The sequence below is a fragment of the Ceratina calcarata genome, unplaced genomic scaffold, assembly GCF_001652005.2.
Source record: "Ceratina calcarata isolate Rehan_Ccalc_2016 unplaced genomic scaffold, ASM165200v1 scaffold449.2, whole genome shotgun sequence".
NCBI lineage: Eukaryota > Metazoa > Arthropoda > Insecta > Hymenoptera > Apidae > Ceratina > Ceratina calcarata.
In genome coordinates, this window is record NW_017168819.1 from 906,621 (window position 1) to 934,417 (window position 27,797).

General features: G+C 39.4%; 5 protein-coding genes across 11 annotated transcripts in view; 3 read left to right on the forward strand and 2 right to left on the reverse strand.

The window, feature by feature from the left end:
* The first annotated feature begins 2,918 nt into the window (after positions 1–2,918).
* Positions 2,919–5,537, forward strand: LOC108627244 (reticulocalbin-2). Its single transcript, XM_018028408.1, has 5 exons — positions 2,919–3,170; positions 3,599–3,834; positions 3,919–4,066; positions 4,136–4,591; positions 4,655–5,537. Exons 2-5 carry the CDS (start codon positions 3,618–3,620, stop codon positions 4,824–4,826), a joined length of 993 nt encoding a protein of 330 aa, XP_017883897.1. The 5' UTR covers positions 2,919–3,170; positions 3,599–3,617; the 3' UTR covers positions 4,827–5,537.
* Positions 5,538–5,581: 44 nt separating this feature from the next.
* Positions 5,582–7,092, forward strand: Spase25 (Signal peptidase complex subunit Spase25). The gene is made up of 3 exons (XM_018028411.2): positions 5,582–5,757; positions 6,108–6,412; positions 6,492–7,092. The coding sequence occupies exons 1-3, from the start codon at positions 5,605–5,607 to the stop codon at positions 6,733–6,735; spliced, it is 702 nt and encodes a 233-aa protein (XP_017883900.1). The 5' UTR covers positions 5,582–5,604; the 3' UTR covers positions 6,736–7,092.
* Positions 7,093–7,165: 73 nt separating this feature from the next.
* RpII33 (RNA polymerase III subunit RpII33) lies at positions 7,166–8,541 on the reverse strand. Of its 2 annotated transcripts, none has more exons than XM_018028409.2 (5): positions 8,303–8,541; positions 8,094–8,238; positions 7,801–8,008; positions 7,517–7,723; positions 7,166–7,458 (listed from the first exon to the last, which is right to left on the reverse strand). In XM_018028409.2, the coding sequence occupies exons 1-5, from the start codon at positions 8,386–8,388 to the stop codon at positions 7,274–7,276; spliced, it is 831 nt and encodes a 276-aa protein (XP_017883898.1). In that variant the 5' UTR covers positions 8,389–8,541; the 3' UTR covers positions 7,166–7,273. The 2 variants fall into 2 exon arrangements, with proteins under 2 accessions (XP_017883898.1, XP_017883899.1); XM_018028410.2 differs by having other exon boundaries at positions 8,094–8,233; positions 8,303–8,394.
* Fip1 (Factor interacting with poly(A) polymerase 1) lies at positions 8,516–10,920 on the forward strand. Its single transcript, XM_018028407.2, has 4 exons — positions 8,516–8,803; positions 9,051–9,959; positions 10,033–10,361; positions 10,524–10,920. Exons 1-4 carry the CDS (start codon positions 8,621–8,623, stop codon positions 10,642–10,644), a joined length of 1,542 nt encoding a protein of 513 aa, XP_017883896.1. The 5' UTR covers positions 8,516–8,620; the 3' UTR covers positions 10,645–10,920.
* A 108-nt stretch (positions 10,921–11,028) lies between these two features.
* pum (pumilio) overlaps positions 11,029–27,797 on the reverse strand; it is a 72,653-nt gene continuing 55,884 nt past the window's right edge. For 3 of the 6 annotated variants that reach the window (XM_018028351.2, XM_018028352.2, XM_018028349.1), the window contains 9 exons: positions 24,662–25,051; positions 23,332–23,572; positions 22,630–22,794; positions 22,179–22,298; positions 21,795–22,089; positions 21,464–21,704; positions 20,884–21,274; positions 20,632–20,800; positions 11,029–20,540 (listed from right to left, as the gene is read on the reverse strand). In XM_018028351.2, coding sequence (XP_017883840.1) covers positions 20,225–20,540; positions 20,632–20,800; positions 20,884–21,274; positions 21,464–21,704; positions 21,795–22,089; positions 22,179–22,298; positions 22,630–22,794; positions 23,332–23,572; positions 24,662–25,051 — 2,328 coding nt within the window. In that variant the 3' untranslated portion in view covers positions 11,029–20,224. The remainder of the gene's footprint in view (positions 20,541–20,631; positions 20,801–20,883; positions 21,275–21,463; positions 21,705–21,794; positions 22,090–22,178; positions 22,299–22,629; positions 22,795–23,331; positions 23,573–24,661; positions 25,052–27,797) is intronic. The other 3 variants (XM_026815455.1, XM_026815454.1, XM_018028353.2) reach the window with 2 other exon arrangements.

Genomic DNA, 27,797 nt, shown 5'->3' on the forward strand with positions numbered 1-27,797 from the left:
ATAAAATGCCGATTAATCATAGTTAACTCGCTAAATATCGAAATTAGAAGACAAACAACTTGTATTTAAAGCATTTTTCGAAATTTTGAGAAAAAAAGATGCGTTTTTCTAAAGTACATAAACTTTTGGGATTGACTGTATAGCCAATGCATCCTTAAAGGTAGAAATACTTTTATATTAATTTCCAAGATGTACTTAAAGATTCTCGACGTCGAAGCAGGCTTAAATAAACGGAACCGTTCGGGATACTCCGCTTTGTGGCTAATATGACCGATGTATGTATGAGGCCACATCGCTTATAGGACTGGGGTGCATAAATATGTGCGTATGCGTCACCGCGCGCATAAGTGCCGATGAGGGGATTTGTAAATGATCTTAACATCTCGCGTCAATCGCTTATACTACTTCGACGTACGTACGTAGTCCCTCGCTATCGTACAATCAGCTCAGTTGAAACATTAATAACTAACTAAACGCTTATTCTAAAATAAAAATCACGAGTTATTGTTTAATATACATATATCTTAATTTAATGTAGGATGTGTAATAAATGGATTACATTAATAATTTATAATATCTGTGACAGCCTTTCCCAATTTCAGATATTTTTCTATTGCTCGTTCTATCCCCTCCGGATCCTTAAGGAAAAAATATATTCTGGCGGTTCATGTAGCCGCGGTTCGGATGGAGACGAAGTTTCCTTAAGACGTCGGAAACCGCGCAAAAAGAATCTTTCTTTCGTGGCTTGTGGCGCGGCGTGAAGGGGCGAAATTACGTCAAAAAGTCCGGAGAATTTATCGGAGCACTTTTTAAACTCCGCCTTCGCGCGATTAGCATATTATTTCTATGGAAGCCCCGGCAAGGTTCCTACGTCTGGGGGTAACGCGGCCAAGAGCATATCAAATATGTTGATAAATGATGCCTTTGAGCGATGAATAGGTGGCGTCGGGGCGCCTACGTATCCTTTTTCGTTCGTGCACCGAGCATTTGAATGTCAGAAGGAATGGCTTCAGTGGCTGTTCGACTCCCTGTTCCCCAAGCCATTCGGAGAAATCACAAGCGTCTGCGTCCTCCGCAGAGGAATATTCCTACGAAATCGAAAATATCTTGAGGAACCCGTCGACGACGGATTCGTTAGACCGGATCGAATATCGAATTCAACTACTCCTCCTTTGGGTATTACATTCATCGTCTGGATGGAGAATACTCGTGCCAGCGATTCGGCGAATGAACCTCCGCGATGATCGCAGAAAGCTTGCAAGTCTTCAGCATACTACCCAGCTATGAATATTAAAATTATTAAGTTCCAAGATTCACGTTGTACGTCTTGTCGGAACAAGATACACGGCGACGGACAATTCGCAAATCTTTAAGGGATCAAATCAACCCTCGACTTTGATTCCAAAACCGGTGGACACAGCTCACGTCGCGGTCACTGACACAAAACATTCCTCTGTCGCATTTCCGTGTCGGCAATCAGTTCTGGACGACCGCCCTTTTGTCAATCTACATATGTATGATTTCGAAACCAGAGGGAAAGAAGGAAGCAGAACGAGCAGAAACCCAACGAGCTTTCACATTCTACGTTTTCCCCGTTCTTCGATTGAATAATTACGAGGTCAAACACTATTCGAGAATTGTGCGCGCGAATGTATAAAGGGCCGACTGTTTGAAAATCGGAAAAATACGGTTGCGGTGGGAAATCGCGAGAACCGGATGATATTTTATCGCGTACGCGGTTACTATAGAGTAAATTGAAATATTTCGCTGACCAGCGATGTTTAACAAATTTTATCGTTCGATTATATTTTACGGGCCGCGAACAATAACGTTCTGACAATTAGCATCATAAAAGGGAGAACACACGTCGGAAAGCATAACGAGAACGGAATAAATTTTCGCACCGACGCCAAATTAATTGTTAACATACCCATGGTTTGGCAGTGTGTTGGTGATGGTAGCAAGCAACGCGGGATTGTCCGTGTATAACGAATCTCTGTGTTATTAACTAGGGGTACGGGTCGATTTTATCGTGCGAGATCCTTGGCACTGAAAGGGTAAGTTATCTACGAATTATCCGTTAATAAATCATGAAGAATTGTGCGATCGTATGGAATTGCAACATTATGATAATAATTACGGCAGAAATTCGTTGTTCACGGACTGCAACCGTGCAACCACAAACGAGGAGAGATTTTAATTGTTTCTTTACATAACTGTGATTCGCTTTACCACTTCCTAATGCTTCCGACGTTATTTTCAAAACAATTTTCTTATATTAATTAGATGCAATTAGGTGGATATGGAAAAAGAATTTCATTGTGAGAACTTGTGCTTCTACTTATCAGTGCACGGTAATTGGTTTGACCACAGAGAAGAGATATCTCGTCTGTGATTTGGCCGCATGAAATTAATAACGTTGCAAGAAATTATTTTACAAACATTCAAAGAAGTTGACATTATCAAAACGGCCTTCGATAAAACTGTTCTTTTATTGTAATAAAATCAATATTCTATGTAGTATTATAATTAGTTTGCGCACGTAAATAATTGAACAAGGTAACTTCTGAGGCGAGATTTTTATGCGAACTTTATTTCTCTGGAATTATTTATCTTTTTGTACGTCTTTCCTATTGATTAGTTCAATAAAAACATTTAATTATTGAAACTTGTCGAACGACGAAGCAATCGATAAATTGTAGATCTCACAATCAGACAAAAGTATTTCAGAATAATATTTTTAGACTTGCATTTCCGCTTTACTTCCGGTTTTATCGAAACATTTGTCAAAAACAGCATCTGCGCTTTATTTTTACGATCCCTTTGTGCTTGTTGTGCGATTACTAAAGTTAGAAATAAATTGAACGCGTGTTAGTAAGCGGTTAATCTATTTTTGAACGCGCACCCTAGAACAAAATCATGACCGCACATACTGATCGCGGCTAAGGCTGACCTGACGCCTTTTTTCTTCGTCTCTTTTCAGACGCATCAGTCGTTCATATTCCGACAAAGTCGCGTAGCACTGACATACCGAACGAAAGAGAAATTTCAGTTTCATTCTCGAAAACCGTGAACAAGAACAATAAATTGTACATTCGCTACAAAGGAAACTATTGACGGGACTTTTTACAACATGATCAACTGATTTGTACTTCATCATTTTGCAATTGGTGAGTAAGCCTGTTTAATATACGAAACGAAAAAATTGTATCGCGTTTTCTTCTTCATATGAATAATGATATCGTCAGTCATAATACAGGCAATTATCCGGTTACTTAATTTACTCATAGCCACCACAAATTGCTGTCATTAATCATTTTCTTGTCATCGATTGTCTGTCATCTTGTCGCTTTAAAAAGATCATAATTTGGAAATGAATTTGCTTCCCTTGAGAAATATAAGTCATTTGACTTTGGTAACACAATTAGAATGTACTGCGCAAATCTATCGAAGCTGTCGAATTCAAAATCGACTTTCGAGAACGATTGTGCAATATGCGAAGGGACGAGCAATCGATAGAAGTTGTTATGGGACGCAGCGGTGGATCTGTCAAATTCTTCATGTTGTAAGGTTATCCGCTTTTCGTTCCAATCCACAGAATCGTATCAGCATTCAGAATGGGCACACGCGTAACGTGTGTAGAGATTCTTCTCTTTGTTGTCACGATTCTCGGATTATTTTCAATCGGAAATGCTGCATCCGCGCATATACACTCCCATCCACGTAAACCTAACAGCAATGAAAGGATAGAGGACGGAGCATTCAGTCCACGGGGCATGGATCATTATGCAGGAGGAGAACATCATCAAGAATTCGATCATGAGGCCATTCTTGGTATTATTTATTTCATACAATTCATATAGGCTTGATAGTTTAAAAATCAGGTCAGTTTCTAGCCATGATCTGACTCTTTTACAGGAAGCGTAAAGGAGGCCGAAGAATTTGATAAACTACCGACACAAGAATCTAAAAGACGCCTGGCAATTTTATTGGCAAAGATGGACTTGAACAATGACAAATTCATTGAAAGGAATGAATTAAAAGCTTGGATTTTACGCTCCTTCAGGTAAGATTAATGAAACTACTGTCAGCTTATTTAAGAACGAGGATAACTTTAAATTTCTTTGAAAATTAGTATGCTTTCTGCCGAGGAATCTGAAGATCGATTGGAGGATGCAGATACTGATGATGATGGGAAAGTTAGTTGGAATGAAATTCTACAGGACACATATGGCGCAGATCCTGAAGATTTAGCAGCTGACGATAAACTCATTACCGATGACAAACAGACATTTCACGCTGCTGATATAAATAAAGATGGTTATCTGGACTCAGATGAATTCAAAGCTTATACTCATCCAGAGGAAACGCCAAGGATGTTTCCTCTTCTATTGAGGCAAGCTTTGGATGATAAAGATACGGACAAGGATGGCTTTATTAGCTTTCAAGAATTCATTGGGACTAGAGCTAGAGGAGAAGACAAAGAGTGGTTGTTAATAGAAAAGGATAAATTTGACTATGAACATGATAAGAACGGAGACGGAAGACTAGACTCGGATGAAATACTTTCTTGGCTTGTGCCGAGTAACGAGTAAGTAAACAATTCTTTTTAAATACGCTCAATGAGTCCAAAACATATCATTGAATATTTCAGAGAAATTGCAAGCGACGAAGTCGATCATCTATTCGCAGCATCCGACGATGACCACGATAACAGACTGTCGTTCGACGAAATTTTAGAACATCATGATGCATTCGTAGGCAGTGAGGCTACGGACTACGGAGACCACTTACAAGACATCGAACGATTTACGGATGAACTTTGAGAATCGTTCGCGAAATGCGTTAGCAAAATTTCTATCTCTTTTCACAATAACTACCAAAAACTTATATGGTTAAAAATATTTTTAATACTTCTCGATGCCATATTTTCAACTCTCATATGTTCGGTATTCCTATTTACGTTGCATTTAGGATATATTTATACTAAGATCGATACGAGACCATATACAATTGCACAAACTTATTCAAGATATTTAAATAATAGCATCTCACGTACCACAGTCTTCCAATTTTTACAAAGTTCAGTGCCATAAAGAACAACGGCATCGTATTGTACGATTAATTACTATGTATTACGTTTCTACGTATTTAGGTTTCACATTATGGATAAGAGTTACCAAGATTTTATTGTCATTGTCATTATTTATTGCGTAGGTAATAGTTACCTACATTCATGCTTTATTATCATTTTATTATGGAATTGTAAAAATAAAGTAAATGGAAATGAGTTAGGTACATGTACTAGCTCCTTCTTGTTAGTTTACCATTATGTACACACATGTAACTAGATATAAAATCAGTTCTTTACATTTAGTCTTGTTCAAGAATTTCTCTTGATAAAGACTAAAGGATACATAAGACAATTACGTTTAAGTGTCCAAACAATACTCTTACACGCAGTGTTCCCTACTTTCCATATTTATGTGACGAACCATGTGTAATTTTTTTTTAATAAAAGATATATTACATCATGAGCAATGCTTGAGATATAAATTAATAAGGAACTCATGTATTTTAATAAAGTATCTGTGAATTCGAATTATGTTCCAAATATTTCGTGATGGCGCTACATACGCGTATATATGGTATATATTCGATCTCAATTCGACGTGTACGACGATAGTATTAGTCAGTTTATTTGTTTATTGTAAGATTGCGGTTAAGATGGTTACAGATAAAAATACGGAAAATTATGTAAGTTTCATTGTACTATTTGAATGTATGAATGCTTAATAAATTACTTATAAATAAGTTTTCAACCTCGATTCGAAATATACATCTCTATGTATCTTGAGCGTTAGAAGCCTAAACGCACCACATATGGCATTTTTGGTAACATAAAAATTGTAATTTTTTAATGCTTTATAGATTCTTAATTTGTTTCTTTAATAATAATGTACATTTCTTCAATTTGTGATATAAATTTATTTGTTTATGAATGTTCGAAAAATAAACTTATACCGACTTTCAATATGAGTCTGTGAACAATATAATCTTTGAAAATCTTTCTTTTACCTAAGTCGAAACTCAATTTATTGTTTCAGGTAATTAAAGTTAATAAATGGGATGGTTCTGCTGTGAAAAATGCGTTAGATGATGCAGTCAAAGATATTCTTATAAAGAAGTATAATTACATAGAGAACTTTGCTGTACTGGATGGAAGATTAGCCCTGTGTGGAGTTACTGTAATAGTTGCAGTTGTTGCACTGCTGTCTGATTATTTGTATCCATTCCCAGCATCTAAATCTATTTTAGTCTCTTGTGTATGTTTGTATTTCTTTCTGATGTTTCTTTTGACATTATATACAATATACAAAGAAAAGGGGATATTTGTTGTAGCTATTCAAAGGTAAACTTTAATTATAAATAGTAAATTTATTGTATGTACTGGTAAATAACTTTTGAATATTGTGTTCTGTACATTTCAGAGATCCAGCAGGTTTCAACCCTGATCTCGTGTGGGAGGCAAGCTCATATTTGAAGAAACATGATGACAAGTATAATCTTGTACTCTCTGTTAGAAGTACATCCACAGGAAATTTGAATGAAACTAGTGTCACAAAATCAGTTGCAAATTTTATCGATGTCAACGGTGTCGTCATTCCGGAATTAATGGAGAATGTTGTATCAAGCATGCACGACAGTTTAACCAGTCAACGTAAAGAAAAATAGCATGAGAAATGACAATAAAATTGAAAAATTTGCTACTTCTTGATAATTGATAATTTGCTTTTTTTTAAATAGTTCATGTATAATTTATATCAGTGTAAATATATTTCCAGAATAAAAGACCCGATAATTTTAAAAGGGACGTATTATAATTCACATTAAAATACAATAAGGAAACAAACAAACTTTAAAATACAAATTTTCAGTATTCATTTGTATTACTATTATATCCATTCTAGTTGATAATATAATTCATTTTAACAATATCAGATGAACAAATAATAAATGAAATGTCGTACATGTATACTTGAATCAATAAACAAAGAAATAAAATGATAGATACACAGTGTATTAACGAAACATTAAGGCTTTCCTATGTTGCACGTCTAGCACCTAGTCGATCTCATCAAACAAATAAAACTGCGCTAGTTCATTCTCTGTGATTAGAATACATCATTTATTTTTCGACATACAAATTTATGCAAATAGTTGGCATAGAAACAATCAAGATGAAAGAAACAGATTTAAGGCTACACGAAATTCAATGATGAATGCTGAGGGCATCACTTTGAACCTCATGGCTCAATTGCGTTTGCAAATTGGATAATTTATTTTTCAGTGCTGCGATGCCCATCATTACAATATTTTCAGGCTTCAAAGCTCCACTGCTTTCCACATTAAAATAATACTTGTTTGGCTTAGCTTCCCAATTGAATGATGCCTCGTCTGTAATATTTCACACAATTTATATATAAACCTACATTTTAAATAATGTGACACTCACATTGATCTTCTTCTAATTCACTATACTCTGACTTTGGCCATTCATCTGGCTTTGGGTACAGTGTGTGTCTCATTGAATTGTCTGGATCATATTCAAAGCTCACTCCCGCAGTGGGATTCCATTTCGCATGTTCTTTTCCAAAACCTTTCTTTGCATATGCTCTTAACTTCAATTCTTGACCCTTTCTCAATTTTACTATTAAGATCTCTGTAAAAGGAGATATCAATTCTTATCACGTGTTACTAATGATAGTATCGAATGTATTATTAGAAAAAATTATGGACCATCTGTTTCTCCATATTCACTAGCATCATCTTCTCTGTGTCTGGACGTAACAGGAAGTACTCTTGGGTCACTGGATTTAAAATCTGCTGTGGTAACATGTCGTGTTTGATCTTCTGTACATTTTACATCAAGGGTAAACTCCACACTACATTCTGGACAGAAATCCATGCATTGGCAATCTCTTGTATATTGTATCCTATCAACAACCTAAACAATTTCACCATCTCTATCGCTTGTAATCTTTGTTAAAGAATTGTTGATATGTTACACTTAATAAATATAAATTATTTACATCGTCACTTATCAATGGTATCATTCCGATTCTGTGAGCTAAAAATTCATCACTCAGCACAGTCGAATTGGCTTCCAATTGTATCCAATCGATAGCCATGGTAGGTGTTTCAGCGATAAATACGCGTCTCATGCTATTTGCTACACTGTAAGAATAATAAGTTATAATAAATCAAGATAAACATATTAAATATCGAATAACCTGATTACCTCAATTCTGTATCTTCTACTTGGAATTTTACGTTCTCCTCGGTCAGATCCGAGATGTGAACCGACGGTTGATTTGCATACGGCATTTTGCTCCTTCTATTAAAAACTATATGTGTTTTATAATTTATTTATTCCTTCTGCTACTGATCGAAGAATACACATGCACAGAAAAATTAAGCGTTAGCCGCGTTCACCATTCCCCGCGTTATTCGACGTTGAACGTAAAAGTATTGTCCAGCATTGTCTACCACCGTCGCCACCTTTGCTTTGCTACGCATTTGCTACATTTGCTAGTTGTCAAACGAGAAGAAATGAAAAATGGCGGATGAAAATGAGGATCAGTGGTTGTACGGAGATTCAACTGACGGAAAAGAATATACACCAGCATCGATTCAACCAGAAAATCAAGATGAAAGCGATTCGCTTCCCGCTACCGTACAAGAGAAATCACAAACTCCGGAGGATCAAAAGACAGAAGATGTTCCTGACCCACCTACAGAGGTACGCTTCCTCTAACCTGTCTTCCCGGCATTTCTCACCGGATTTCGTTGAAAAAATGAATAGAACTAAATGCGACATACTAAATATACAAGCTTTCGTCAAGCCCGTTCTGCATATTATTGTCTAAAGTATACATGAAGAGACTTTATCATATCAAACATGAATTGTTTTTAATATGACATAACCTGCTGGACATGTAAATGCTCATAGACTAGTTATTGACATGATCTTAATTATATTCTTTCAGACACCTGAGGAGACAGAACCTCCTGAGGAAGAATCTCCCACGACTAACAGTGCACAAAATGAAAACAATACAGAGGTGAATAAAAATGGTATGAGAGAAACTTCCAGTCAAGAAGATGGTGAAGCAGCAAGTGATTCGGATTCTGATGACGATGTGCATGTTGTTATTGGTGATATTAAATCAACACCTGCATATGGCAGTCTTAATATTAAAAGAGGTGGCCTGCTCACAAATGCATCAGGTGTGCCTGATAAATTAAATAAACAACCAGGAAAATTTAGTATAGATGAATTTGAGACCATAGGTGTTATCAATGGTATACCTGCCCATGAGTTTAATTTAGACCAACTAGAGGACAAACCATGGAGACAACCTGGTGCAGACATTACTGATTATTTCAATTATGGTTTTAATGAAGAAACATGGAGAGCTTACTGTGAAAGACAAAAGAGAATGAGAAGTGAATCTGGAGTTGGTTTGGTATTGAATGCTGGAGGAGGTAGTGGAAGTTCAGGCAGCATGAGAGTACCCCAAGTCGCAATTACTAATGATAACAGTAAATACTCTGGTATAATGGGACCAAAGAGAGCAGGGCCACCTCCAGGAAGAAAAATGGCAGGGACAATAGACGTGATTGGAAGTTCAGGTTTAGCTTCTAGGAGAAATCTTGATAAATCTCCACCCAAAGGAAACGTAATACAAGTAATGACCGCAGATAGAAGAGAATATTCTAGGAAACCAGGTTTTCCTGATATGAGCGTGCCACCGCCAGGAGCAGGAATGCCTCCTGCATTCGACATGCCTCCTCCTGGATATCCCAGCGAGCCGGCTTCATTTTACATACCAGAAACGGATCCATACTATCAGAGCTATGAACCTACACAAGATAATCAGTGGGGCAATGATCCGGTACATACAGTATTCAGATTTGATCGGACTCATCTTCTAAAGAAAAACATAATGAAAATTATTTTCGTTTTAGACATGGCAACCGACAAATTTGGCTATTCCTATGACGGAAGGGGATGACGATAAAGATACTGGCCCGAAAACAATACCAACTATGGTACCTCCTACAAATATTCCGCCTATGTCAATGCCGCCCAGAGATTCTCGAGACCGTGAAAGGGATCGAGAAAGAGATCGTGATAGAGAATTAGATTCCATGGGGAGGGACAGAGAGAAGGACAGAGATCGCGATCGTGAGAGAGAAAAGGATTCCATGATCAGAGAACGAGAGAGGGACTCGATGTCGCGAGACGAAGACAGAGAACGCGATAGGTCTCGATCTCAATATCGACACAAAGATCGGTAATAAAGCGATGCAGATTTAAGAAATTACACATACACATATTCGGCAGATCTATTTCTTAATTTGTACATCTTTTCATTTTTCGATAAGTTTGTCATCTACGTAAGCGTAGTAACAAATTTTCGATAATCAACAATGCGTCTCGTCTTATTCTGTTTTAGACACCGGCATCGATCGAGATCGCGGTCTCGTAGGCATAAATCAAGGTCCAGAAGTCCGAGTCGACGCAAGAAGAAATCTAGACGTTCCGAGAGGGAACGTTCTAAAGAAGAAAGTGAATAAAACTGAAGAAACTTATGTCCGATCGCCCGCGGCCACATCGCCGCGAGTGTATCAAGATCGCAGATCTTTTTTTTTTAATAATGTAATTTTTCACATTCACTATCATGAGGATTACACATTGGTACAATTATTATTTTACGAAGAGTAGCAAGGAATACATGCAGAAAATTGCTTCATCTTATGTGAGACCGTTATTTGTCTCTCACCTGTATTTCGACATAGCTATCTATTAAATGAATTATGATCAGTAATAAATAAATTTTATCTTTAAAAGTATGCGATGTTCATTTCACAATTCTGACTGTTTATACCTACAATACCTTTAGGCAAATACGTCGATTTACGGGAGAATAAAAAACGGACACAGGACACCAAGGACCACCATTTGCCATTCAATGTATGGTTTTATATCATAATGTTATTACAGAAATGGTATTTTATAATAATTAAAATTAATAATAGTTTACTGGTAAATCACTCGGGAGTGAATCGTTTGATCGATACTCGTGCCGGTGCTGCCCTTCTCACCGGATTTGTATCGATCGATACGCACACATATTCTTTTTTTGTAAATTCAATTATACCACATTTTTTTGCATCAAATCTTCCCATGTTTCATTATCATTAGTATCATCATACATAATGGAAAAAAATGTTACATTTGTACAGCCATCATATACACGTTACATTTAGAATACCGTTAATTCATATTACCATTTTTTTTTCAAGTGTGTAAGTGTGTAAAAGTGTCGTGTGTACCTTATGCATTTAGATATGCCATTTATAAAATGCTAATAATCAAGACAAACTACTAGTATGGCTATCTACGTCTAATTTCGTAAATCGTCTCTGAATTTTGATCGCAGCTATTAAGAAATTTTTAATAATTCCGCTCTTATCTTTTTTCGTCATGAGTATTTAAGAAAAGTAGCAAATATTTAATAAACGTAGGCGAACGTAGATTGCCTTACGCGTAAATTGTCTCGAATCATAGGATGTAGATGACAATAAATAACGATGCATGTATTCTCAGCGTACAAAAAGGAAAATGAGAAACTAAAGCAACAGAAAGCATACATGTAATTGCGTTCAAAGTTTACGATACGAACAAATATACCATACAAAACAGACGATCAGGTATATGTGTCTGGAGTAATCATTTTGTTTCGTACGATAACTTTCGAGAGGAGAGCAAATGCGGCCGCAACGATGTATTTATTAAACGAATAAAAGTAAAGCGTTGAAAACAAAAATAAACGTATTAAGAAAATAAAGAACAAAAAACAAAATGTGAGCAGAGAGAATACTAACGACGAAATAAGTTGCGATTAATTGTGTCAACGAGAGGCAACGGGAAATGCACCGGATCCAAAGAGCAAAGCTTGCACGATGACTATCTAACTAAAAGAAAGCGCGAGAAAAATGCTGAATAGGACAACGTGAAAATTCTTCACGAGAAATTTCATGTTTATTTTTTATTATCGTTTTATTGTAATAAGTTATCACGACATCCTCCTTTCACATTATATTCAGATTCGAAAATCCTTTTTATTTAACGTTCTAGAAAATATGAAATACAATCGACAAAGACGCTAATTAGTATATAATAATACCTTAACGACGTGTTACCGTTCCTGGAAATAGTTTTACAATACATATATTATCGGCGGAAACGCTTTTGCAATATTGTTCATTCGACAGAACGTTTTAACGTAAAGCCGCAAAACAGAACTCTTTGGACCATTGAACCGCTACCACTACGCATCGAAAATATGATCAGCGTGTTTCAAAATAAAAAAAAAACGAAAAGAAAAAGGAACAATTGTAACAGGAAAAAATTGGGAACGCGACAATCATTATTGGTGAACGAACGAACACGACGCGCGTGTCGTTATAAACAAGAAAGGAACAAATTAATTGAGGGAAGCACAAAAATTGTTGCAAGAAACCGTTCGTCTTTTGGCTTTTCGCGTGCTCGTAAAAAGTGATTTCGCGTGCGTCTCGCATACTTTTTTTGTTTTCATCGTTCGAAATGTTCTAGCATGTCGGCTTTACCAATGTGTGACTATTTAAAAAAAATCTATATTGTTTCGCAACCGAGGAGCATAGGTGAGTGTTACTTATTTCTTTCTCTGTTTTCATAATTTTTTTCGAGGTGGCGGTTTCGTAGTGGCTCTTTTTCGTCGCTAGTGCACTTTTTATAAACTGATTTCTTTTTCGACATGCTTTCTCTCGTTATTTTTTTCGATTTCTTAGTGTTTTACTTAAATGGTACAATGACGTATATTTTTTTATCATATTTTTTTGTTTGTCTCTTTAATTCTACTCGTTCTGCCTGCTTGTAAAAAACATCGTCGAAAATGATTCTTTTCGTGGCTATTTCATCGTTTCTACGTTCTATACACTAATATACAAGTTATGTAATTTTTTGTTTTAATCCGTATGCCTGTCCGTCCCACTTATCTAATTTTATTCGCTAATATGGAATACATTTTCTTGCTCTTTCCATCTATCCATCTATCCATCTGCATCTACCGTGTGTCCCATAAGCATCACCGGCTCGTACATTGCTCGCGTGATCATCGAATTACGTACGACGACAGTTTTCATTTCGAACGAACATCATCGTCGTACCGATAAGCGAGAAGACAAGAAGAGAGCTTTCCAATAATTTAAACGCAGCGTTATCACAAAATTTCATGCCTCTCCGTTTTTCGAGCGAACCGCACAACGTAATGTGTCGAGCAATTTGCAAGTGACGAACTTGCTTCGCTCAGTAGATAATATATTACAAACAGGCCACGATTCAGCCGAAGACACCCTTTTTTCCCTTCTTACGTCAATGCCGAAAAGATCAATGAGTCCATTAATTCACAACAATGTACACGCGAGCGATTTTTGAATACCGGAACGAAAGGAAAAATGATCCGCGAATGAGACAAGTCGACGCGTGCAAGTGTATGAGCCAGTGGCGGTGGCAAACGAGTGTACGCGTACATATATGACATATATTTGACAAATATATACGATGTATATTTATATATATTTATATATATATGTTCAATTAGCCCTGCGAATCCGTGGTGGTTTGTCTTCGTGTAAACGTGTCGAGGATGGGGGGCGTGTACGTGTCGGTGTCGTATCGTGGCGGTGATGACGATAATGAGAATGATGATATCTCTGTGATGAGAATAGCGCGCAACTGTACATCAGTCTTAATATCAGGGCGCACCATTCCCGTGGATGTTGCTGTCTCTACGGTCCTTACTCGACCACCCCCGGTTCACTCTCGCTTCGCCCCATAAGCGGCGTCCGAGCGTGAACCGAGAGTGTTTCGAACCAGTTTTCTATTTTTCGTTTTTCCATTTGTTGTTCCACTAACTGCGTGCTCGTACACGAATATAGCGCCATGGCAGTTGAAACCGGTGGGTGCGATGATGATGCGAAACGAGGAGGAACATAATGTCCCCGATCCGCGTGGTGTACGCGACGGGAAATGGGTTGTTCGTCTTCTCTTCCTTCGTTGAATGTTCGTGGCTCTCTATGGATGTATGTTCGCGTAGCAAGTATTTTCACGAGTTCCGTGTCGTGTAAATGAGCGTAAGTGCGTTGTACGTGTGTGTATCGGTGTATGCACGATTGAGTGTGTTCTACAAGTGGGAGGTCGCAGATCTTTCATATATATATAATACAAGTAGCATGTAGTATTAAAATCATATACAATTGTTACAATATTTAAATAGTACTTATTACATATATATCATATACCGATAGTTTTCAAAGTTTTTAGGTATACATATACAGATATATATATATTTGTATGTATATATATGTATAATCAATTATTTATAGGGTTTGCTTAATTGTTTTCCTCTTTCGAATCGTATGCGTTCCCACCGGGACCCATTCTTGAGTTTTTACTTTTCGTCATTCTCTTTTTAATTTTCATGTCTCTTCATCGAGATGTCCACGAGAAACCCTCAAGAACGGGTGGCGTGTGTCCGGGTACAGAAGGGGCGAAAGTGAAAGAGGAAGAGAGTTAGAGAAAGAGAGAGAAATAGAGTGGCGATTGTATCTAAAGTACAAATATTAAATTGTTTAAAGGGATATACGTAACGCAACGTGGGAACGCTGTCCTATGCCTTGTACGATACCTCCGTATACGTTGAATCGTTCAGCGATTATCATAAAATAACCAGTCGAATTTACGATAAAGTTCGATCAATTGGTAAACCTTGACCGTGCCCCTCTTCGCGGACGATTAGTTACAATAATTTAACGCGGAGCACTTAATTAGAATTTAGACAGAACGGTGAATGCACCCGTTCTCTGAATACTGTTTCATCCGATTCATTATATACAGGGATATTACGATACGAGGATGCCCCTTTGACAATGTGTTCGACGTGCGCGAAATTTCGATACATGTTTCGTCCAATTTTGTTATCAAATTCGGTAATTTACACGCCTTTCTTTCCTGTTTTCTTTCTCGAGTTTCCGAAGGAACCGACGTGCCGACATCACAATTTTGCTCTGTAAAATATTCTCCGTCATGTTACAGGCAAGAATAAGTTCGATACTGTTATTGCGTTACAAATCCCGCGATTCGGATCCTTTATTAACAAAATTTATCATTTCGCATGTCGGTGACGACGAATCGTGTATATTAATTACGCACAGAAATTTATACAAAAAGGCATACCAAACCGTGTTTACAGAAATACTGAACAATGGTCACGCACTTTTACATATTTTACAAAGAGTACACGCTTCGCAAGGAACAGGATTTACACAGTACGATTCGCTATAGCTAGACAAATTTCATTTTTCGCAGACGGATCTGAGATCGCACAATCCGTAATGCAGGAAAATAACGAACGGCGAAAGGATACAAAGTTTCAAAAGTCAAAAAAAGATCGAAAGACCGTGAATCTTCGGTGTATGTCTGTCGTGTATTGTAAACGTGTTTACGCATGCGTGTCAGTGTATGTGTACGTGTAAATTCCGTTTTTCCATCTTTTTTCCGCTTTTTTTTTTCTTGTTCTGTTTTATACATGGTGCACGCGCAACCAATAATTATTCCACCATTCTCGCGCTATATAAAAAATTTACACTATTTATAATCAAAAGTCGTTTAAGATTTTTTTTTCATTCCTCAGAAGCTTAAGTAGAGATGTATGTATATATATATATATTTATATAACACGACAGCAATTAGGTGGTCAACCTATCGCTAAACGTCCGCACTAAACTTTTTCTCTTTTACTTAAAGCAAATAATCAGTGTCTCCTTTTTCTTAATATTTGCTCAACATAAGATAAAAATCAGACAGCTGGAGCGTAAAAAAATGTCCGTATTATTATTACGTACTATTATTTATAAAGCGTTATATACGTGAGCTTGTCATACTCGTGTTTTTATATATACATATACATATACATATATAAGTTCGCATGTATGTATATATATATATTTATATTCATATAGAAGTGTGTATTTAGCAAATATTAGTAAGAGTAATAATAATTAATAGAGGGAAGGTCGTTAATCAAACAATATTGATAATAATTATAGGAATAATAATAGTAAGAATGATAATAAGAATAATTATAAGAATCGTAATAAGAATATTAATAATAATAATAATAATTAGAATAATAAAAATCTAATATTAGTGAATAATCTTAGCTGATAAGACATGAGATTTTGCGTTCAACTTTCGCTTCTTGCGATGTATGACTCTCTTCGGTATTCATTTCCTGTTTCCTTTTTTTTTCCTAACTCGACAGGATGATTATTATTATTCGATGGTACTATTACAAATGAGATGTTGAATTTTCGACGTTTAATTTACAAATGATGCGCGCGATTTACACAGGGGCGGGAATCGAGGAGGGACGAAGGAACTAATCGTCATCCCTAATTAAATATTAATACAGCGTATATAACGCTGCGTTCGTATAGTAGTCCGCGTTTTAAAAACGGCGAAATATGCCTAATGTCGAACCTGTCGGGTGAGGGCTGAGGGCTTGAAAGTGGCGGTTGGAATGTCTCCTTATGTATATATGTCGAGATACTTTTTTTCCGTTTCGTTATACACACATATCGACATGTCACGCTATTTCACGTTCTTTTTTATATCGTTTTTTTATTTTATCCTCGGTCTATTTTTCTATTTCTCTTGCGGCTCTACAGTGAGCAGCCCCCTCTCAGCGATTTCCCAAAAGATCGAATCAGTTGGCAAAAGGGACAAAATTATAAATCCGTAATCGCGTTATCATCTTCTCTCCACGAGTATCGAGTGTAAATATCAATCGAATTAGTCGAGAGATCCCGTGCGAATAAAATCGTACCAGAAATAATCGGGTAAGTACTACGTCTCACGCACTTCCCTTCTAAACATTATCAATCGGTTTAATTTTCTTCGTTCATTAATCGGTCGCGTCACTAATACACGGTACAATTAATCCACCCGCGAAGAAGAAAGAGAAAGAGAGAAAGGGTACCTAAGATTTTGTCAATTTCATTAATAAATCGTTATTTACAATATCTTACAAAGAAAGCGGCTATACGTTCTTCCTCTTCTTTCTTTTTTGCTCTTTTCCTTTTATATTCCCCGTTTTTCTTATTCCTTCTTTCTGTACAAAATTGTGACGGACCTTAAGTTGCTGTGCGGTTCTCCCTTCTTTCTTTTCTTTCCTTTTCTTGTTTCTTTTTAAAATTCTACATATTTAACATCTAAGGTAACAAAATATTATACATTGTACACAGTTGAGATATAACTCGATCTTACATTTAATAAGCGCCTATCTGTTACGAGAATGCAACACGTAACGAACTTTTCTTTTTCTTTTTCTTTTCTTTCGAATGTATACAAACGTGTATAGGAAATGTGTCGCGCATACGAACATCGAATTTAAAAAATTTGCCGAGACTTTGCTTTTGTACAATCGTCGGGAGCGAGAAACTCCAGGCGAAGAATAATTATATACACGTACATGTCTCATGAAGCGACTTGGATGAACCGTTTTTAATTTCGAAATGCTATTTCGTTCTTGGAATTTTTCATAAAAAGGAGATTTTAATATGAACACCAACCAGTGATGTTGCGTTCAAATGTTTCCTCCGGGATTTTAACTGTTAGGAAAGTATGTCCTGCATAAATTAAAAATTAGCGATAAATTCAGAAGAAATAAAAGAAAATAAACGATACATAACGACGAGGTTGATTCATTCGAAGCAAATACCACGATATAAGACAAAAAAAAATAGTTACGCATAATTCTTTCGTCGTGACTTCGATTAAAAGGAAAAGAGAGGGCCAAGTGCGATGCTATTGAAAACAGCTGAGAGGTGATTTTTTCCAACCGCGTAGTCAGCGTACATATAATACAATCGAAATGCTTGATGTGTACAATTATGTTTCCTAATGTATGTGATCGTGTAAAAAGAGCTATGGGAGTGTGGGTGAACGCCGTGAAAAGATATAGATATACACGCATTGGGAACATTAATTTCCTGACGTTTTTCCATTTCTTTTCTTTTAAAGAACGCGTTTATCATTTATACAATGTACAACTGATGTCGATTACGTTCAAAGAACACCGCGACCGATTCGCGATGGCTGCGATTACGTTGAGTGGAGAAGGGAGTTGTGTCAGAAGAGGGTGGGATTATTTGGATGAAACGATTTCTTTCCTCCTTTGTCAAAAAATGTTCATATTTTACAACTGAATGTATGTGTATGTAAGGGTGGCAACCATTTTTAAAACGGTATACAGGAGAAAGGGAGATATTAACATACATAAGTATTTATCGAAGGGGTCAGCAGCATTAGAACGTAAATCATATTTAAATTTAATATAATTAGTAATTATTATAATACACGATATTCACAAAGTTCATTAAAAAGGATAGAATTCCCGTGAAAAGTAAAACATTATTGAATTTATGGTTCCTCACGATAGGGTTTGTCACGTCGTACCTATACACATTTGTTATTTATTTATATCACAATTTACAAAATTCGAGGATTTCGGGGGTTGGACGAAAAGAAAGGAGAAAGGTTCCGAAGGGGGTTCGAGGATAATCGGGGAGAAAGAGGTACGTAAAAAGGACATAAGAGAGTAGAAAAAAAATGCTTCGCGCTCAACGGCGGCAAACGTAAAAATGAACAAAGGAGAATCTGCTGACAACTTGATGTCTCTCCTTCTTTTTTGTTTTTTCTCTGTCTTTTAGTTCCTTTCGTTCTTTTCATCTCCTGCTAAATTCTGTCTTCGAGAAAAAAAAATTATACGCATACTTACATGTATATAATATACTGATGCCATTTTCGAAAATTCTATCGAACGTTAAAACGAATTAAACACGAATTCGATTTTACTTTCTTCCTTTTCCTTCTTTTTCAAGAACAATCTGAAGCAATCAAGGGGCAGATCGGCGGTCAGGTCAGGGGACACTCAGCTCCATTCCCATGTCAAACGCTATGCTAGGTTTTTAATCAACGTATCTGTAGCTTTCTAACCAACTATCAAATCTGAACAAACACCGATTCGTTGATCGAACGTGTACCGCACACGAAGATATAATACTACTTTCAGCGTGCAAAGTGTAGAGCGGTATACCTCGCGATCAAGACGTCTCGTGCACGTTGTTTACGGCCATCACATCTCTCGTTACAACTCGATATAAATGCATGCAGTTCTAAAGATCTATCCTAGCTGTCTAAACACAATTTTCTCTTCGTCGAATTGTTTTTCTGCTTATACTGTTACTTTACCGAGTTTTTAATCTTCTTCTAATCGACTTCTTTTTCTTCTGTACTTTAAACTATTTTATCTTTTTTCTTTACGTAAGAGTGCTGAGTTAAAAATCGGATATACTGTGAATAATGGATTTTAGATTCAAGAAACGAGGCGGTAAAGTTTCGGAATTATCGTGCCATTGAAACTACTGTTACTGAACTCATCGGTCGAACAAGTGGGTATTTTAAAAAGGCGATCAGCCATCTCAGCACTACAGTTTCTTTTACGATTGCTCGAACCTGTCCAGCTGTCACGAATAAACTCGGTTCTAGAAACATTATCAGCGCAGTTTTCCAATGTTAATCGCTACGAATATTATTTTACTCGGCAGCACGTTAGATTATTAAGAAAAAAAAAATGCACTGCACCTCTAACATGATTCTATAAATCCATTTTGCCTGACGCGCATTTGACCGTGAAATTTTCCTTCAAGCACCGTCGTTTCGCGTTGTCCGCCTCCCATTTACTTTGTATAAATTGGTGGTTTGTTCTTTTTATGCTTTTGAAAAAGTAAGAAAAATCGCCTCGACAACAATTCCTTCTCGTTTGGAACGGATACCGATTCGTCTTTCTTTTTCGTCCGGTTTTACAATTCAAAGAAGGGACAATGAGAAAAGACGGTACATACCGAAATGCATCCTTTTTTCCCAGCCATTAAGTAAATTAATGGCGCTCGATAAACCGTTGCCTTAAATATTTTTTACGTAGGTCTTGGTACGTGTTTTTCTTGAACGTACGAAGATCTTCCAAGTTGTTACTTTTTCAAAACCGTACGCTTATAGAACCTGCGTTGGCTGCTGAGCTGGCGTTGATACTGGACCAGCAGCAGAAGCAGGTGGTCCGATTGGACCAAGATCACCGCCTCCGCTCGAAGCACCGGCAGGAGTTGCCACCCCCATTGCGGACGCAGTTTTCATGAAAAACTTCTCCAGCTTCACGATAATGTGTTTGCCGTAGGTGTATTTGCGCAAGCTACCTAAGTGTGGGCGGATCTTCTGCATCAACACTTTGCGTTGCGCCGGTTCCGCTACATCGATCATCTTCTGAACCACGTAGTTCGCATACTGATCTTTCATCATCACGTTCAACGCACTGTTTTGAGATTGAACATAAAAAATGCGTTATTAGTAAAATATGTAAGAAGGAAACGATTGGAGGAAGCGATTTCTATTGCGAAACTTACTTGTCGTTGAATCCGCATACTTCTTCAATGAGTACAGCACGCTCCTGTCTCGTGGCATGTGTCACGCACTTTTCAACAACGTTGCTCGCAAATTTATGCTGAGACAGAGTAAGTACTTTACCTCTGACGCTGCTGATCAGTTGCGCTTTGTCTTCCGGTTTTCCGTGTTCTACAAAACGAATACGATACAAAACAGTGTTCAAGTAAAAATAAATAAAAATTAATTTCTCAGTCTAAATGATCAACAATTACCAAGCACGTGTTGGATCACATAATTTCCGTACTGATCTTGAATGAGTTGATCAGTTGCGGCGTGTAACTCTTGTAGAATGCCTTGAGTTTGCTCTGGGGTGCAGTGCTCGAGAATGCGTTGAATAACTCTGCAACCGTATGGATGGGTACTAAGAGAATAGACTTGACCAGCGAATGCTCCGATCACGAACTGCAACGCTCGCGGTTCGACGCACTCAATACATTTTTGCACAACATGATTTCCATTTTGATCCTTGACGCATTTTAATACGTGTCCGTCCAACTCTCGAACTATCTCCTGCTGCTGTTCCGCTCCGATCGATTCAAGAGCCTTCTGAATCACTCTACAGCCATACATCTGCAACGCCAAGGGCAGTACGTGTCCTCGAACCTGATAACATTTAATAGAAAAGTAGTGAAATCTTGAGTCACTAGTGAAACCGTTCGCCTATCGTTTTTAATTATTCAGTCAAGCCTAACTGTCTCGTCATATAAATCTGTTGACACGCAATTAGTCATCATTTATAAGACTATGATTATTAGTGTGTTAATAAAATAAACAAAATTAATGTTAACCAACCTTTTGGGCGAGAGTGGATTTCTGCTCCGGTGTACCAAACTCGAAAAACTTTTGAATAACGTAATTTCCAAAAACATCAGTCATCAATGAATATGCAGATGTGAGGATCTCTTGGAACACAAGTTGTTTTTCACTTGCTGAGGCACGTTCTAATTTTTGTTGGATAAAACGCGATCCGTGCTGATCTTGACTGAATTCGACTATGTGATTAGCTAGATCGCGTAGCTGAAGACTCGGGAATCTGAAACACAGTAAGAAGATAGCTCAGTAATATAATATGTAACGCAACACGTCTGTCTTCGCGTGTGATAAATCGAAACGGGAAGCGTACCGGTTATTCCTGAAGTCTTCGAGCAAACGTGATCGTCCTCCGGCGTTCTTATCACCGATACTGGTGGTACCACCGCGGCCGGGTTTGCCTACTAGATTAGGAAAGAGACTACTACTCGATCCAAAAACGCCGTTGGCTGTCAAAGCCGGAACCGCGCTAGCGCGGAACTTGGCTTCGGCGCCGGGGGCAGCGGAAACCCGACTGGCTCCGCCGACAAGTCCGCCCAAAGACCCTCCTAAAGTTGGCGGCGGCGTTAAGGATAATCCTAATGGGCTTGGCGATGCTGTTACCGTGCCTGTAAATGAGGTCGCGCGGCTCTAGACATACGTACTTCAACAAGCAGTAAATCACGACGGATGAAAAGCAGCCAGAAGATTATCTCACCTAAGGCTCCGTAACTCTGAGGCCACTTCGCGCGGCTATACTCCAAACTCGGACTAAACGCAGAGGTGTTCCTGTCGAACGAATCTCTTCGCGCAGTTGAAGAAGCGCCGAGACCTAAACCTGCGAACAGAAATCAGGAGGTGCAAAATTTTCGAGAACTGTATTTCTCCAAAAGAGACAAGCGCACGATCACTGAACTTTGATTTATTTTGGTACAACAAGACAGTCACTGAAAATATATGTACGTTGAATAAACATACGTATACACGACAAGTGTGTAAAGGACAAAACGTTAACACTTTCGCAAAGCATGCAAAACATGATGCGGTCTGCTTTTATTATATATATACAAAAGATAGAGGAGAATCGAGGATGCCGGCGGCGCCTGAGAAAACCGAAGCAACTTGGTTTTCGGAAGATTCCCGTTGGCTACGGGCTAGAAATTGTGTACCTGTGCTCTGAAGCTGAGCCGGCGAGCCTAGTGCCCCGAGCGGGGAGCCGCCATATCCTAGCGCCGCCAAACCGGCGGCTAGTCCTGATCCCTGCTGCTGTACTTGCTGCACCGCGACTGCTTGAGCCTGTGCAACCACCGCCGCTGCATTGCACGCCGCCAGACCTGCACCAAAAGCCCGCAACCCACACACGCTCTTAGTTCTCGAATTAATTCGCCGTACTTTACTGACCTTATACCATCTATAAAGCCTACCGGTAAAAAATCACCTTTCCAACAACACATACACACGCACGCTAATAGCTTCTGCTATCGACAAAAAATTCTTACTGACAATTCTTTCTTTTAGTCACGAAGGTTAATATACGTGGCGTGTATACACGTATGTACAGGACAACAGACATTATTGGACGTTAATATATGTATATGTATATATGTATGTATGTATGTATATATATATAAATAGGTAACACTCGCTTAACATATTGTTGTGCGAAAATAGTTTGAAAAGTGGAAACCTTCGTGGAAATCTTCGTGAGAACATAATTCCGGTACATGATAGTACTTTCAAGTTTGCTAAATAGGAGTTTNGTATGACGGAACTCATGTACGTCGGAAGAACAGTAACACATATCTACAAAGCTAATGAACAATTCTGATATTTAATTACAAGTCGTGATATGATTGCAACACATCTCTTACCCAAACATTCTCCGGGTGTCGCGTTACTGTGTGACGTCGGAGTAGCTTGTGAGTATAGACTCGGCGGTGGTGGTGCCGGTGGTCCCGGTGGCGGTTGCGATGGTGCTCTATTTACCAAAACCGGTGCCGGGCTGACTAATCTCATCGGGGTAGCCGCAGAACTTAATCCACGCACTCCGCCCATCACGATGGATCCATTTTGATCATAATAAGCGGGTATGACTTGATACTGGCCTTGGACCTGTAAAAATACAACCCTTCCTTTATATCTATCATGAACTATCAAAGTATTCGCGACAGGAACAACCCCTATCCTTCTTCGATTCATAAGAGATTGAAAACTAATATTTTCAATTATCATTCCAAAGGATAAGACTTACGGACGTGTAAGAAAACTAATAACTAATAGTCCTTGTTGCTTAAGGAAGAAGAAAGACCACGGTGTAAGAAAAAAAAGCGATCCCAAGATTCTACAATATGCCCAAATATGGTCATCGCCCACTTCGACAAAGGGCCTGTTTTGGGTATAAAAGGGCGCTCTACCTTGGCCCTTCGGATTAGTCTTGACCTAGATCTTTAGCACGCGGAAGCGCTGTCTCACCCGGTTGAGAGATTTCTATGTGAGTTTCTATATTTAGATTTTCCTCGCGACTTCACTGCGAAAATTGAAGTAAGAATTCTCTTACTGTAAAAGCAACACTTAGAATTTGCATCAAATAATAGAGAATATAGACTGCTTGTTCAAATTCCTAAATCTGTCTCCCTAATTCGCTTCCATTCCCTCCCGAGAGGGAGGGTCTGAGTTCTCAGCGCCCTCACATGCTCTGCGCGTTATCGTAGTCTCCTCAAGTATTTTTCCCACCGAGTTTTTCCCAGGCGTCCCGTCGTCGAGCCTTAACAAAGGCGTTCGGGTCCGAACGCCTGAGATCTGGGACTCATATCTCCGCGCTTTCGGTGGAGATCGGAGATCGGAGATCGGAAACGCACTCGGAGAATCGCTGTTATTACGAATCTTTCGATTTGGCCCATTCTAGAAACAAATCTTTCAAACCTCTCACCGAGTGGATCTGACTGGGAATTGTAGAAACGTTAATGGGCCGGCAAATTGCTGCCCGAAGTTTATATTTAATCTCCACGGTCGACCCTAATCGAGAAACGCTCAACAGCCGGTGAATCTACGCGGAGTGTTTCGTAAAGCATACATATATCGCTGATAGTTGAAACCCTCTAGTCGCGACAATAGGATTTATTTCTAAACATGTGCGCGCTGCTAACGGGGACCGATTCCGTGTGCGTCTCATCGCAGAGACAGACTAATTAGCACGCTTACAGTCTGGGCCAAATTATTTGCAGTGTCTTGGGCGGCAGCTGCCGCGGCCGCGGCCGAGGATGGCGTGAGCGGTCGCCTCGGTGGCGGTGGAGCCGCAGCCTGTGGTGGAGCCTGGGGCAGCAAACCAGCCGGGTAGACCCATGGCGCGACCCCATAATACTGTGGCACCACTGGTGGCGGTGCTCCGGCTATCAGCGCCCCGACGTATGGTTCCTGTCCGCTGATCACGGTATACGGCGCCGTGGGAAAGTTTTGCTGCTGCTGCTGCTGCTGTTGCTGTTGCTGGGCTTGAGACGCGGCCAAATACTGCTGCTGCTGCTGCTGTTGCTGTTGCTGCAGCAACTGTAACTGTTGCGGCGTCGCTCCTTGCGGCTGACTCCGAAACAATTGCTGCAACAGAAAGGATGATATCCGCATGTACTTAGATGCACCGTCTATAATTTCTTCCGCGTGTTGTTGTTGCGTGCACGGTTGTCGATAATGATTCCCAACAGTTTTCGTTTGAGAATACCGCGCATCGTACACGCGTGAGAGCATCGTAATCGGCGGTAATTTCACGTTTCTTTGCTATCCTTTTTGTATGAGGTTCCCGAGTTAACAATTATTATGAAATAGAAACGCAAACAGCTGAAAGGCATCGACGTCTCGCAAGAATGCCAAAAAGAGAGATCGCAGACAGAAGGAGGCAGTCCGAGGGGGAACAGTTGGTGGAGAACACGCGATCGCAAATTTTCGGCGATACGTGGCAGGCGTACGAAGCGTTATAAATGACGTCAACCCGTCGTCGCCATCGTCTTAATTTATTCGACAAAGAGCAGCGAGCCTTTAGAAACATGGAGGAACTCTGGGCAAAACTCCAATCGGTTCTGTAAGAGAGATAAGGCGCAGGAAGTGTACAATCAAGAGGGTGCCAATGGATGGATCCCAGATGCCCAGACGGTCCCCGAACACCTTTGTTTAGACGGGATGACGTGAGGCCTGGCTTTTCCGTGAAAAAAGCTTAGGAGTTAGAACTCGAATTCGACATGGACGAAGGGCTGCGAAGGCCTAGAAACTCCTTCTCTCGACACGTTAACGTCGTGTCTTTTGCGACTTCGCTACGTTTAAAAATAAGGGTTGTCAATAAACGGAGTATTTAATCAGCATCGATAGTAGATTTCTTACAGCTCGGACGGAGATTAAAGATCCGTTCAAGAAGTCGGATAAGCGACCGATTGAGTAGTTGATCGCACAAATCCTCGCTGCGGTAACGTAATCGGTCATTCCATAGCCCGATGACGACATTCTGTTACGTGCTCGGTGAAGGGAGGGGACCAGCCGAGCTGGGACGGGTCGGACCAGGTTTAAAGTTTCGGATCAAGGTCAGTGCGCGGGAAAGGAGAGAGGCGAGTTTGTCCACGTTCAGAGATAACGGCGTAAAAGCAGCGTTAAATCCATGGAGGACCGTGAGGCTTGGTCGGCTCGGCTTAGGTCGACGACCCCCTACGGACGTTCACCGACAAGCATTCGCCTCTATGTTACCGGTACCCACTCCGGACTCTAATTGACCGACAAACGTGCCTACGGTTTGACCGCGGGACATTGCTCCAATCCAACTCTTTTTTACAGACTTCTCCCTTTTCGGATTTCCGCATTACGCGATCTTAGGTGACAATTAGAGAGTCGGAACCACGTTTACGTAAGGAGGTCTCGAAGGAACGTGAAACGAATCGTAGAGAGAGAGTTCCATCAACCCGTTGACCTCGGAGTTCATAGGAGAATCCCAGTAATAAAAAATTCATAAGAATTTCAATGTATGTACATACAATGTCGAGCATACTTATTTTTTAGTGTAAAATTCTTAATTATAAGCAATTATATAAATGAATTGATAGCTAGTCTTTCGTTAAGCAATTACGCTACTTCGTTACGAGCAGTACGTAACTACGACTTCTTCTATTTCTCCTGTCATCATTAAGTTTAACCATAAAAATTATACCTCCCCTAGTCCCTTAACGAACACAACGATCTGTGTCTAAATAAATAGGTATTGTTCCCGAGCACCTAGGTTGTTGCTCCGAGAGCATAGAGACTTGAACCGTTCACGACACGCTCTAGCCCTCCGAGTCAGCGATGCGTTTCGGGTATTAACCTCTTCCGGAAGCGACTCGAGCTTAAGCCAAGGCCACGGTTACGTTCGATGATTATTCCACGCGCGGAACCTTCGCCATCGTATGGTCTCTCTCCTTTTTTTCCAAAGCCTACCAGGGAAACTCCTAGCCAACGGAAATTTCTAAATGTAAATGCGCGCGGATGAAGCGGTTTTAAAGTGTAGCTCAAACGCGACATCCGGTCGTGAATCAAACTCTCCGCATGGCTACGGTGGATGGCGCAATGCAGAAAATCTTTCTGACAGGGGAAATTTGAAAATCAGCGAGGGAGACCCAGTTCCGATCAACTTTGTCCCACTTTTCGACAGCGTGCATACAATGTAACTATTCCTGAGCGACTAAGAGATGGAAGGATCGAATGACTTGTTTATTTTGCCTCGCGTTACGATCCCATTCGAGGAAGAATGGTCGTCATCGCCCTAATCTAGCGCTCGCCAAACGATGGATCCCCAGATTACCGCTCCTTATATTTATCCCGTCTGCGAAATGTTTAAAGTTTAGTAATACCACAGTCCGTAGCTATCTTATCTCGTATAGGCCTGAGCCAGGTCTGGTCGACGATACAATTTCAGGATATTAACGCGACGAAACCGAACACTTTTCCCCCTATCAATCTTATCGCCCGATTAGGCTTCAATTACTTAACTCAACATTTCATCCATGTTCCGTCGGATCCCCCGTTAGTACAAATTACGTTGATTACGGTTGGATGTCGGTTACAAAAGTGACACCGAAAGGAAACCGGGGATCGCGATGGTCTCGTGTTCGCGGCGAAAAAAAGAACGGGTTTAGAGAGGGCACTCAATTCACGGCACAGTTTTGAATGGAAGTTACTGCGGGAGCCATTACCCGCAGAAGTCATTAGTGCCCTCGAACCTCGGGAAGAGGCGAAAAACGAACGACTAAATGGAAATCACGGTGATTGCGTTTGAAAAGGGGGAGGGGTGAAAAAAACCAAGGGTTGACGAGAGCACGGAGCACATAGG

Excerpts from the sequence above, each read along its gene's own strand:
- LOC108627244 (XM_018028408.1), top strand. The coding sequence starts at position 3,618 with ATGGGCACACGCGTAACGTGTGTAGAGATTCTTCTCTTTGTTGTCACG. Across the intron at positions 4,067-4,135 it reads TGGATTTTACGCTCCTTCAG|TATGCTTTCTGCCGAGGAAT; the intron begins GTAAGATTAATG and ends TTTGAAAATTAG. Across the intron at positions 4,592-4,654 it reads TGGCTTGTGCCGAGTAACGA|AGAAATTGCAAGCGACGAAG; the intron begins GTAAGTAAACAA and ends TGAATATTTCAG.
- Fip1 (XM_018028407.2), top strand. The coding sequence starts at position 8,621 with ATGGCGGATGAAAATGAGGATCAGTGGTTGTACGGAGATTCAACTGAC. Across the intron at positions 9,960-10,032 it reads ATCAGTGGGGCAATGATCCG|ACATGGCAACCGACAAATTT; the intron begins GTACATACAGTA and ends TTTTCGTTTTAG. Across the intron at positions 10,362-10,523 it reads CAATATCGACACAAAGATCG|ACACCGGCATCGATCGAGAT; the intron begins GTAATAAAGCGA and ends ATTCTGTTTTAG.
- Spase25 (XM_018028411.2), top strand. The coding sequence starts at position 5,605 with ATGTTCCAAATATTTCGTGATGGCGCTACATACGCGTATATATGGTAT. Across the intron at positions 5,758-6,107 it reads ATAAAAATACGGAAAATTAT|GTAATTAAAGTTAATAAATG; the intron begins GTAAGTTTCATT and ends TTATTGTTTCAG. Across the intron at positions 6,413-6,491 it reads TTTGTTGTAGCTATTCAAAG|AGATCCAGCAGGTTTCAACC; the intron begins GTAAACTTTAAT and ends TGTACATTTCAG.
- RpII33 (XM_018028409.2), bottom strand. The coding sequence starts at position 8,388 with ATGCCGTATGCAAATCAACCGTCGGTTCACATCTCGGATCTGACCGAG. Across the intron at positions 8,009-8,093 it reads TACCATTGATAAGTGACGAT|GTTGTTGATAGGATACAATA; the intron begins GTAAATAATTTA and ends GAAATTGTTTAG. Across the intron at positions 7,459-7,516 it reads TGAATTAGAAGAAGATCAAT|ACGAGGCATCATTCAATTGG; the intron begins GTGAGTGTCACA and ends GAAATATTACAG.